Source organism: Somniosus microcephalus, unplaced genomic scaffold, assembly GCF_052327205.1.
Source record: "Somniosus microcephalus isolate GS21.2 unplaced genomic scaffold, FLI_Smic_1.0 unresolved_chr7, whole genome shotgun sequence".
Classification (NCBI taxonomy): Eukaryota; Metazoa; Chordata; class Chondrichthyes; order Squaliformes; family Somniosidae; genus Somniosus; species Somniosus microcephalus.
Window position 1 is genome coordinate 9,330,398 of NW_028225185.1, and position 11,883 is coordinate 9,342,280.

The 11,883-nt window shown below is 47.6% G+C and overlaps 1 protein-coding gene across 1 annotated transcript; it reads right to left on the bottom strand.

Moving 5' to 3' along the window:
• Positions 1–1,288: 1,288 nt before the first annotated feature.
• On the bottom strand, positions 1,289–5,822 carry LOC147086479 (immunoglobulin lambda-1 light chain-like). The gene is made up of 3 exons (XM_085978576.1): positions 5,673–5,822; positions 5,167–5,520; positions 1,289–1,949 (listed from the first exon to the last, which is right to left on the bottom strand). Exons 1-3 carry the CDS (start codon positions 5,719–5,721, stop codon positions 1,621–1,623), a joined length of 732 nt encoding a protein of 243 aa, XP_085834702.1. The 5' UTR covers positions 5,722–5,822; the 3' UTR covers positions 1,289–1,620.
• Between the last annotated feature and the right edge of the window lie 6,061 nt (positions 5,823–11,883).

Sequence of the window (11,883 nt, forward strand, 5' to 3'; positions counted from 1 at the left end):
GCATAATTAACCATATTCAGAATCCTCACTTGCTGATCTAGGAGCGCAGGAACAGGAGTAGATCCACAGCGGATTACCTCACACTCCCCCACATTGAGCGACATGTGTCATATTTCACTCCACTCACAACCTGTAAATATCCCCTTTCAAATTGTTGCTCCCATCTACACAAGTTACTGTGCCTCCTATCTTAACACCACCTGCAAACATGGATATTCAACTCTCTATTCCTTCATCCAACTCATTAATGAATACAGTGGAAAGATTGAGGCCCCAGAACACATCCCTGGGGAACACCACATTTCACATCCCGCCAGTCTGAGTACCTGTTCATTATCCCAAGTCTATCTCTCTTACTTCCCACCCAAACTCCAACCCAATTCAAAGTCTCCCCCAAATCCATGCGGTCTCAACTCGGCCAAAAATCTTTAACGTGCAACCTTATTGAGTGCCTTCTGGGAGTTCATATAGACAACATCCATAGACACTCCTTTCGCTATCTGATTAGTGACCTCCTCAAAAAACGCAACTACATTAGTCAAGCATGATTTACCTTCAACAAAGCTACGCTGGCCCCCTCTGATCAGCTCAAATTTGCATAATTGTGCAGTCACTCTATCCTTAATGACAGACACTATTAACTCCCCCACAACTGATGTTAATCCTAGTTTATCTCTCCCACCCTTCTTCAATAATTCAGTATCTGGAGCACTGTGTACAGGTTCTGGGCACCGCATCTCAGAAAGGATATATTGGAAAGAGTTCAGCGCAGATTCACCAAACTGTTACCAGGGATACAAGGTTTAAATTAGGAGGAGAGATTACAAAACTAGGCTTGTAATCCTTGGAATATAGAACGTTAAGCGGTGATTTGATTGAGGTTTTTAAGATTTTGAAAGGAATTAATTGGGTAGATGGAGAAACATTACTCCTCTGTTGGGGGTCGTCCAGAACAAAGGGGCATAACCTTAAAATTAAGAAAACATCAGTGAATTCAGGACAAACCTTTTATACCCAGAGAGTGCTGGGAATGTGGAACTCACTTCCATATGCAATACTTGACTGGAATAGCAGAGAAGTATTTAAGCGGAAGCTCGATAAGTACTTGAGGGACAAAGGAATAGAAGGATATGTTGATGGACTGAGATGTAAAAGGTTGGGGGGAGGCTCGTCTGGAGCATAAACACCGGCATGGGGCAGTTGGGCTGAATGGTCTGTTTGTGCTGTACATTCTATGTAATCCATTCAATGTCCCTTTGAGTGCTGAGTAAAGACGGACCACATTAAGCTCGTGACAGCATTTCATGTTTATTAAGAGCTGTGTTACACAAGTTCCCAATCACAATATGATCACAGACTAAAGGGGAATCTGTCCCCATTCTACACACAGCGAAAGATTACACACAAGGTATTGGGGGCAGTTGTACCGAAAGTTCCATCTCACAAAGCTGGACAATCATTTCAGTCAATTCAGATATTATTAAACATTCGGATTTTGCCAAAAACTGAAATTGCTGCAGCGATTACATTGCAATAAAGGCAGATTGCACACATCGAATGATCTCTTTCGTTACATTAAACGCTAGCAAAAATCAAACTCCACTGCCAACTCGCACCGCCTCAGTCGGAACACGAGGAAGCGCTGATGGTCTTGAGAAGAGGCGAGCTCAGGGAGCCGTGGCTGACGCTGCAGGAATAGCTGGAGCCCTTGTTCCAGGCGGCGGCGGGGACTCTCAGGTAACTGCTCAGGCTGTAGGTTTGATCGCTGTCCGGGGACACGGCGCCTGTCGTCACCCCGCTGTCTGTCTCTTGGCCATCCACGCTCCAGCGGAGCCGCACCAAGCCCGGCTTAAAGCGACTCACCAGGCAGGACAGAGTGGCCGATCCCGAGCCGATTTCTTCCGAGGAGGGAGGGAGGAGAAGAACCGAGGGGCTTCGATCCTCGCTGCCTGTGTGTGGGGGGAGAGAAAATTCATTAGTTTATGGAATCCGTCAGCAGTGGGACGCTCTGATCTGAAATCAAAGACACTAAAAATCCCCGAACATTCACTTTAAAATAAATTATTGATTAATACAGGAGTTCAATAAATTCTTAGATCTCTGCTCCTCTGCCAATACTTTTGCCTACAGTATAACCGTGACTTGGTTCAAAAATAATTAATTGGCTGTAAAGCGCTTTGGGAAATCCTGAGGTCGTGAAAGGGGATTTTTAAAAGTAATTTATTTCTTTCTTTCTTCCTTTCATTATTTCTTTCTTTCCTTCTTTCTTTCTATCTTGCAAAGTAACAATAGAAAATGTTAGAAATACAGACCGGGTCAGTCAGCATGTGTGAGGTGGAAAGATCAGTAACTGACCAGTTCAGGTGCAGGTTACACCCCCGGAACCGCACTAACCTGTCTGTTCCCGTTACACACACTGACCGACCGGCCGTGTATTCCCAGCATTTTCTGTTTTTATTTGATTTTCTATAATTACAGTTTTTCCTTCTTACTTGAATATAATAAAGCGTTTGATTGTCTTAAAATGCGGTCAGTGTTAACTTTAAAGAGGTGAATTCACTGAGCTGTGACCCGCTTTTCACCGAGAGTCCACACATGTTCTGATATCTCAAACTGATGCAGCCCTTTCAAAGAGCCGCCACGGGCACGATGGGCCGAATGGCGCCCTTCTGTGCTGCATCATTAGATAAGAGTCCGGAAGATTTTTTTACAATTTTTTTTTTTTTTAGAATTGCGTGTTAGAAACTGATCCGCTTTAAATGTTGCGGCGATGATAATTGACCCGGGTCTGTTACCGGGAATTGAAGAGCTCACTGAATAAAGAGAGGACATTGTACACGGGCCGGGAATTAATGCAGTGACTCTGTCTAACAATATTGTAAATAGTTTACACAGAATTACACTGAATATACGTCACGGAAACAGGCCATTCGGCCCAACTAGTCCATGCCGGTGTTTATGATCCACTCGAGCCTCCTCCAATCCTTCCTCATCTAACTCTATCAGCGTAACCCTCTATTCCCTTCTCCCTCATATGCTTGTCCAGCCTCCCCTTAAATGCATCTATACTATTCGCCTCAACCACTCCCTGTGGTAGCGAGTTCCACATTCTCCCCACTCTCTGAGTAAAGAATATTATCCTGAATTCCCTATTGGCTTTCTTTGTGACTATCTTATATTGATGGTCTCTGGTTTTGCTCTTCCCCACAAGTGGAAACATTCTCTCTGTGTCTACTCTATCAAAACCTTTCATCACTTTAAAGACCTCTATTCGGTCACCCCTCAGCCTTCTCTTTCCCCGGTTTGATGAAGGGTTTTCACTGTTTGATATTTCTAATGAAATGGGGAACAACGATTGTAAAAGTTTCTCGCGACAGAGACAAGTAAGGATTCCTCCGCGCGCGGGTGAACTGATTTCTCTCTCGGGATCAGCTCAGACTCGCTGGTCCAGGAGCGATCCGTTCAACACTGGGCAGTAGCGGGACCCGACAGATCAACCCAGGAGAATCGGCGCAATCCCCGGGGGGACACTGGACAGGGAGAGTCAGCAGACACCGCCTGGGGGAGGGGAGAGGGTCAGCAGCGAGAGAATGAGATGGAGAGAAAGTTCCCTTCAACAAGCATCACCCAGTCTCACTCACACACACGGGGCTGGTCAGTAATTGTCACTGCGCCGCTCCATGGTAAAGCGCCGGTTCTGCTTTATAAACAGCGGGGAGATTGCGAATAATGAACTCAGACAGATTAAATATCGGAGCAGGAAATTCAGAATAAAAGCAGTCCCGGCAAACGAATACAATCCCGATTAGTCCCGGTGTTGCTGGCGACAGGGAGTCGATCCAACCGGTTGTGTGCTGCGACAGCGGGTCTCGGGAGGGTCCTCTCTCTCTCCCAGCCCAGAGCCGGACACCCGACGGCTGCGGTCAGGGGGACAATGCGCCACAGGAATAAAACCAGCAGCAACATTGAAAGTTGCAAATGACGGTAAATGGGTTGGGATTCGCCGTGGGCTCCCCCGCCGGCCAAGCGAACACGTTTTTAAATCGGACGGTGCCCACTCTGGACAATAGGAGTAATTCTACATTCACTAAGGGAATAAGTAAAGCATAGCACAGAATCACACAGCACAGAAGGAGGCCATTCAGCCCATCGTTCCAGTGCCGTCTCTTTGAAAGAGCTCTCCAATCAGTCCCACTCCCCCTGCTCTTTCCCCAGAGCCCTGCAATTTTCTCCTGTTTAAGTCTCAGTGTAACATCGTGAAATATTCAGTGTCCACTGTCAGAACTTCACACTGTAGCTCACAGCTTTCTCTCTCTCTCTCTCACTCTCTCTCTCTCTCTCTCTGTCTCTTGCCGCACCAGAATAATACCGGCGCTGAGAGGGATAAATTATGAGGACGGGTTGCATAAGCTTGGCTTGTATTCCCTTGAGTTTAGAAGATTCAGGGGTGACCTGATCGAGGAGTTTAAAATGTGAAAAAGGATTCGCTCGGGTAAACACAGAAAAACGATTTCCTCCGGTCGGGGAATCAAGAACACGGGGCTGGTCAGTAATTGTCACTGCGCCGCCCCATGGTAAAGTGCCGGTTCTGCGCCGGGACATCAACTAAAATTACAGCCCGGCCATTTAGGAGGGAAGCACTTTTTCACACAGGCTCGAGAGGCTGAATGGCCTCCTCTTGTCCCTCTGTCACTATTTTATCATTCAGTTCTCCTATGAGGACATTCAGCCCATCGTGCTTGTGCCAGCTCTTTGAATAGACCTATCCAATTATTCCCACTCCCCAGCTCTTTCCACACAGCCCTGCATTTTTCCTTTTCAAGTATTTCTCCAATTCCCATTTGAAAGTTACTGTTGAATCTGCTTCCACCGCCTTTCAGGCAGCGCGTTCCAGATCACAACAACTCGCTGCGTAAAAAGAACACTTCTCCTCATCTCCCCTATTGAATGGGAGCAGGAAATGGTGTCAAACTTCATTTCAGCGCAGTATTATTCCCCGAGGCGCTTCAACAATTCCAATTCTGACCAGTTTAACATTTTTGGGTATAAATAGATCCAACATCAAAATTCACTGAATGGAGATTTCTCTGACGCCCGGGAATTAAAGCGACAGTAAATTAATAATAATTGAAACAATGTGAATGATAGAATGAAAGAGTCACTTACTCTTTATACTCAGGGCGGTCCCCGGTCCGAAGATGAATCCCGAGTCCCACACAGCACAGTAATAGACGGCGGAGTCACCGGGCACCAGGGTTCCGATGGTCAGAATGTAACTGTTACTGGAGGTGTCTCTGGAAGGTTGAAAACGGTCCGTGAAGCCGGTGCCTCGGTATATATCATTATCTGTTTCATGCTCTAGCATCCACGCCGGAGCTTTCCCGGGTCGCTGTCGGAACCACACCACATCCTTGCTGCCCACAGCCCCGTTCTGCATCGCACACTGTAACCGGGCGGTCTGACCCGCGGAGACAGGATCGGATATTGGGGACTGATTGAGCACGGGAGCCGCCAGGACACCTTCATTAAAGGAAAAAAATCAACCCATTAAGAGACTTGGAACAAATAGCACGTTAATGCTTCAATAAACACGGGGAGAAAACCGCCCGATGCTCGGTATTGAACCGATTTAGTTGCGGATAAACCCGTGACTAAAACCATCCGTCTCTCACCTGTTAAATGGATCAGCAGAGCCCACAGGAGATGCATCGCTGGAGCCATTTCCTCCGGAGAAGCGCCAACAGCCACCGCTCAAATTTCCGACTGAACCGTGCGCTGTTCCTGTAAACTCCGGGACCCGGTCCGGTTACAGTGTCTGCAAACCCGAGACTCCGGGTCTATTTATTACCCGGTATGCAAATGGCTGGGAGGGGCCAGGAAAAGGGAGGAGGCAGATTTCTAATTCGGGTATTTTTTAAACTATTTGTGTCTGATTACATTTTCAAACTCTTAAACCTTTAATTTATAAAAATGTTTAAACTCCAATTCGAGTATCTGTTAAGGGAATGTTCCAAGATTTCGAAGATTTTGCGTTTAGTGAATATTTAGTCTGTGTTCTACCCCAGAAAAATGAGGGGCGGATTGTAGAGATACGGATCAGCTGATGCACTTCGGCCGGAATCATTCTGATAACGCGCTGTTGCTCTCTGATACACTGCATCAGATTTTAAAATAAACTTTCCACCTAAAATACATATTTCATAATAGACTGACGTCCCTTTCGCTAAATCAGCAGCAAGACAACCCTGGATTCGTCAATCCGTTTAAAATTGGGGTTTCAATTGAAAATATGATTTGGGCTTTAGTCTTTAAATACATTTCTGATGAGAATATTCCTGAGGCGGAGTAAAGAGCGAATTAGATTAATGAAAAAGAGGGGAAGAAAGCGGCATTTTACACCCTGCCCCGGATTAAAGAGAAGTTGTTCTATTATAGTCTGAGTCTCCCCCTTTAAAACTCAGGAGGACAAATAAAACTCGGCACAATATTAATAAAATGACCCCTTCCCTTTAATTTGCTGCCGGTCCCATTAATGCGCGCAGCTCCCGTTTTAAACCCTGTCCCAGTTGAATTATTAAGCGGCGGGGTCCGTTGTTTCTGGGGCTCTGTGATGTTGAACACTTCCCCTGTTTGGAGTCAATCCCTAACTCCCCACACCGAGTCTGGGTTCATGTTTTTAAAAGTCAGATTGAAACTGGTTGGTGTCAGTTAATTGAAGGCGAAAGAAAAATGCATCAAATTGTTAATAATTGGGTTGGTTCCGCATATTAGCGTCAAAGGAATAATATTTTTCTTTACTAAATTTCTGAACCGTGCAACTGTGAAGTTAGGTATTCCCCTGTTCCTTAGCAAAACACACAGAGCGGCCGGAGGGATTCTCGCCCCCGGGAGTAGCAGGCACTGAATTCGGGCAGGGATTGGTTCTCACCTGGACAAGGGGATTTTCAGTGAAGCCCAGGTGCTTGGTTCTGTTTCTGCGCTTGAACTGATCACTGATTCCTCTGGCCTGTTAGAATTATTAAAGGGGCTTTGGTGCTGTGACTGGAGCTGCTCTCTCAACCTTGCACAGGGACCAAGAGCTTTGTCACTGCTGACACTGACACGGCTGACTGGAGAACCAATCATTGCAGAGCACTGGCCACACCGCGCACTGCACCTTGGGAACTGTAGTTCCACATTGGGCACTAGCCAAGATCAGCGTGTCTATTGACACCAGTGTGTCAGCTCTACCTCACCACCACCTCTCTCGACCTACCCACTCTCTCTTATTTGTCACACGCCTGTCCGACATCCAGGTTTCCCTCCTGAGACATTAAATATGGCGGCATGAGCTGATGCCGTGGGTTGGGGTGGAGTTACCCAATTTATATATTTAAACCCCACAGTCTTACCCGCCCATCTTATTGCCATCCAAGCCCCCAGTACATTTCCCAGATACCTTTGGGGTTCAGGAATTAATTGCTAGCTCCGTAAATATTCTAAGAGCACTATATTTAGTTTACCCAGCACCAACAATAGCTTTCATTTATACAGCGCTTTGAACATGGTACGGCGTTCCAAGGCGCTTCACAGGAGCGTTAATCAGACAACATTTGACACCGAGCCACAAAAGGAGATATTAGGACAGGTGATCAGAAGCTGGCTCGAAGAGGTGGGTGTTAAGGAGGTTCTTAAAGGTGAAGAGAGAGGCGGAGAGGTTTCGAGAAGGGCTCAGAAAAATTGGGATCCACGCAGTTTCTCGCCTAACAGTTAAAACTTGAAATGTTCAGAAATTTGCGGGGGAATCGAGCAGGTGGAGCGCTTTAAGTGACAGGGGTGTCATTCCGCCGGATTCACACCTCCAGGATTGTCCTTTCGCTATGAAGTCAAGGCCGGAACTTTGCTTACCTGGGCGGGTCCGGTGCGGGCGGTGGCCATGGAGGGTCGCGACCCCGCTTCTGGCTCCATCCCGCTGCTGATAATGAACTCACCTTAATAGGGCCTATTAAGCCGGCCCAGCGCTTTACCCGGCCCAATGAATTGGAGCGGGTCTGGTCACGTTATTCATGACGTGTTTTCCGCCGGGATCTTTAAAGGGCCATGGCACATTACATTTGACGTTTAATCTAACATAGTGCTGTCGGTGTACTACACCATTGGAGTGCTGCAAACACGGACAATGACTGCACAGAGGCAGAGGGCTGCACCCAAGTTCTCCATATGTTTATGGAGGGAGTCAGGGCACGCAGGGAGGCCCCCTTCCCTTCCGATGGGCGGAAGAGTCGCCCTCAGGACACCAAAACAGCCTGGTTGCAGGTTACAGAGGAGGTCACAAGCAGTGATGTGGTCAAGAGGACCTGGGTGCAGTGCCGCTACCGTTCCAATTATCTCATTAGATCAGGAAAGGTTAGTGCAAAGCCACACTCAGCTGCATCCTATTGTGCCTCTCATCACATCCGATTCACTCTGCCTTCCCTACCCTACCCCTGCACATCCTTACTCACACCAATATACATTGCACCTCCAGCCATCCCTCTCACTCAATCTACATTATCACAACCCAATCTCACTAGCCACCCGTCTCAGTCACCCTCATCCTAGTACATTCATACAAACTAACAACACGCAAGAGTAGCTGCTTGGGTATTTTATCCAATGTTTATGTAAAGTTTCTGTTAATGTGGTAACAAACATAAAAATCTTTATTTTCAGCACTCTCCGGTCTTGGACAGCTGCACATATACCTTTGGATATGGTTTAGTGAGTTGCAGTGAATGGTGCGACATTACGCCCAGCAATGGTGATGAGTGTGAAAGGAATGGCTGGATCTTGTAGGGATGCTTTATGGTGCTGCTGTGGGGTGGTGTCACCCTGGCGCACCATGTGGCTGTCATATGGGTGTACAGCGTAAAGATAACTAAATGTGGCCATAATGAGGGCATGCCTGGCCGACTGGGCAGCAATGAGGTCGGGTGCTGATGCCCTCTGTCCTGTACAACATCAGGTGATTGTGGAGAAGGTTGGTGTTGTTGTTGGTGCTGCTGGTGTTGGGGCTCATCGGTGTCAGACAGTGAGGACCATGGTGAGACAGTGTAAATGGAGCCATGTTGATGCAATAGATGGCAGGTGAACTACAGATGACAGAAGCATTCTCTCAATGGTGAGAGAGTTCCTCCACTGAGGTGACCCTGGATGGAGACTTTGTTGGATAGAATTGCAGCCTCCAGAATCTGTGCTGCAAATGGACTGAGCAACAGTTTCTGCCTGAGGAAAGTGATTATCTGTCATGTGGGAGCTGTTACTGTACATTTCATGCTATCAAATAATCAGCTGGAGCAATGGTCATGGAACTACAGCATCAGGGTGACAGACGTGGTACCCGAGCTGCGTGAATCCTGTGGCCATGTAGGGAAATTTGAAAAATGTAAGTGAAAAGGGGCATTAAAGTGCCTGTAATCTACTTGATAATCATCTCAATTGAGTCACCCGCTGCTGCCGACCGGGTCGGACCCGCGATGACAGACGCGGCTGGGGGACAGGCGTGTACGGGCGAGATTAGAGCGGCATCCTGACCCGCTCCCAAAAATAAGGACTTTCCCACCCGACCCGCCATCGATCTCGCCCGCTAATTTCCCGGAAAATTCGCCTGGGTCTGTCCCTAGTTCTAATCGATTTCAAATGAAAGTCTAACTACACTCTTAGGGGGATTTTTTCCAGGGGATCAGCGGGCGGGATCGGTGACGGGTCAGGAGGGAAAGTGTATTTTTTTACAGTGGTCAGGACCCCACTGTCAACTTGCCACCACGCGCCTTTACCAAATGTCGGGTCTGTCAGCGCTCAGCAGACCCGACATGCAGCGGCGGGGGAGGCAATTCTAGTCGCTATGACCTTGTTAACACAGAAGTAACAACAATTTTGAGCTCACCTTTATATTTTACCAGCTCGCCAACGGGGTCCACGCTGCTCGAGGATCACGTCTGTTAAGCTGGGCGGGAGTTGAATGGCCATGGAATCCTCTCATTACTTGACATCTGGAAATGTGCGAAAAAGCTCCCATCTCACAGCTGTTCACATTCCAAGTTCAAAAGCTGTTGTTTACTGCATTTCGAAGAGAGATTGAGCTTTATGCAGGTTGCCAGTGTTTGGAGCAAACTCGCTATCACCTCGTTGTAACAACCTCTCTCAACATTGACATATTCCTTCTCTCATTTCAAGCTCACCTCCCATCTGTTCCATCAGCGTGGATACCGTTTACACTCTTCCAGCTTGGTTCTCAGAATCTGAGCGCGATCAGCCGCAACACTGGCATTACCAGGCACACCAGCAGCACCAGCAACAACACCAACCTTCTCCAGAATCACCTGATGCAGCACAGAGGGCAATGGCACGCGACTACATTTCTGCCCGGGATGCCAGTGTTGGCCTCACCGTGGCCAAACTTAATTCACTTGAAGCTCCAGACCAATATGGCTGCCACATGATGTGCCAGGTTGGCGCCACCCCACACCAACAACATAAACCACCCCTACAATGCCCAAGCCATTCCATTCTCACTCAGCAGCATTGCGGGGATGAGGGTACGATTATGTTTCACCGTTCACTGCAACTCACTAAGCCACCTTCAAAGGTGCACACCAATCAGTCGAAGAACAGAAAGCGTTCAAAATAAAGGTTTCCATGTCTGGCAGAACATTAACAGAAACGTCAAATGAACATTGGCTGAAACACACAAGTACCTACCCTTGTGTGTTGTTAGTTGTTATGATTGGACTTGGATGAGAGTGAGTATGAGGGTTGGCTAGTGAGATGTGGAAGTGAGAATGTAGATCGAGACGGATCGGTGGAGGTGCAAGGTAAGTTGGTGTGAGTAAGCCTGTGCAGGAGTAGGACAGGGAAGACAGAGTGATGGGGATGTGATGAGTGGCACAGCAGGATGAGGTTGAGTGTGTCTTTGCATTAACGTTTCGTGTTCTACCGAGATTATTGAAAGGTTTGTGCCACTAAAGCCTGTTCCTCTTGAGGATATCCCTGCTTGTGTCCTCCTGTGCAATGTACAACCAGGCGGTGTTGGTCTCATTGGAAGGGAAAAGAACTTCCCTAGGTGCTGTGGTGGGAGTCATGGGAGAGCCTGCGTGCAGCCATGCATCTCTGTGAAGTGCTTGTCAATGTTTGCAGCACTTCAACACTGCAGAGCACGAACAGCACAAATGTCGAAGTAAATTTGCACATGGTCCCTTTAAGAAAACCGGCTGATGACGCGGTATCAATTGACATCATCTGAACGGCTTCCTTCAATTGGCTGGGAAACTCGCTGGGCGGGCTCAACAAGCCCAATCAGGGTCAGGTCATGTCGGAGGGTGAGATTGAGCCAGCAGCGAGGCCGCAACCCGCCAATGACCTCGCCCGTCACGGACCCGCCCAGTTAGGGGAAATCGCGGCCTAAGCATCTCCACAGGTAGTCTTTGACACAGACCTACTATACTGTCTGGGAAATGTTCATCTTTTCCTCATTTGCTGCCCCTCGTTTAGTGCATTACCTATCCTCCAGTTCCTCGTTCACAGCCCAGCACGAAGATCCTGACCATCCGTTCATTATCTGTGTTTTTCTGAGCTGGATTATGTACCCTTTCAATACTTGATTGAGCAACGGAACCAGACTGAGTTTTAGCAATCTCTATCGTAATCTATTCCCAGAATGATGCGTGACGCTCTTTAATGAATGGCCTGTAATGGATCAATTTCGCTTTTGAAGCTAGGGCGCCAAAGTGACACATGTGGTCTCAGCACCGATCTACAGAAGCTTAAGGTTTGGAAATCAAACAGCCACGTGATGTGTGGTGTCAGAGTAATCCTTATCCTTCACTGTAATATAGGGCTGGTGGACTCAAGAGATGGAGAGATTAA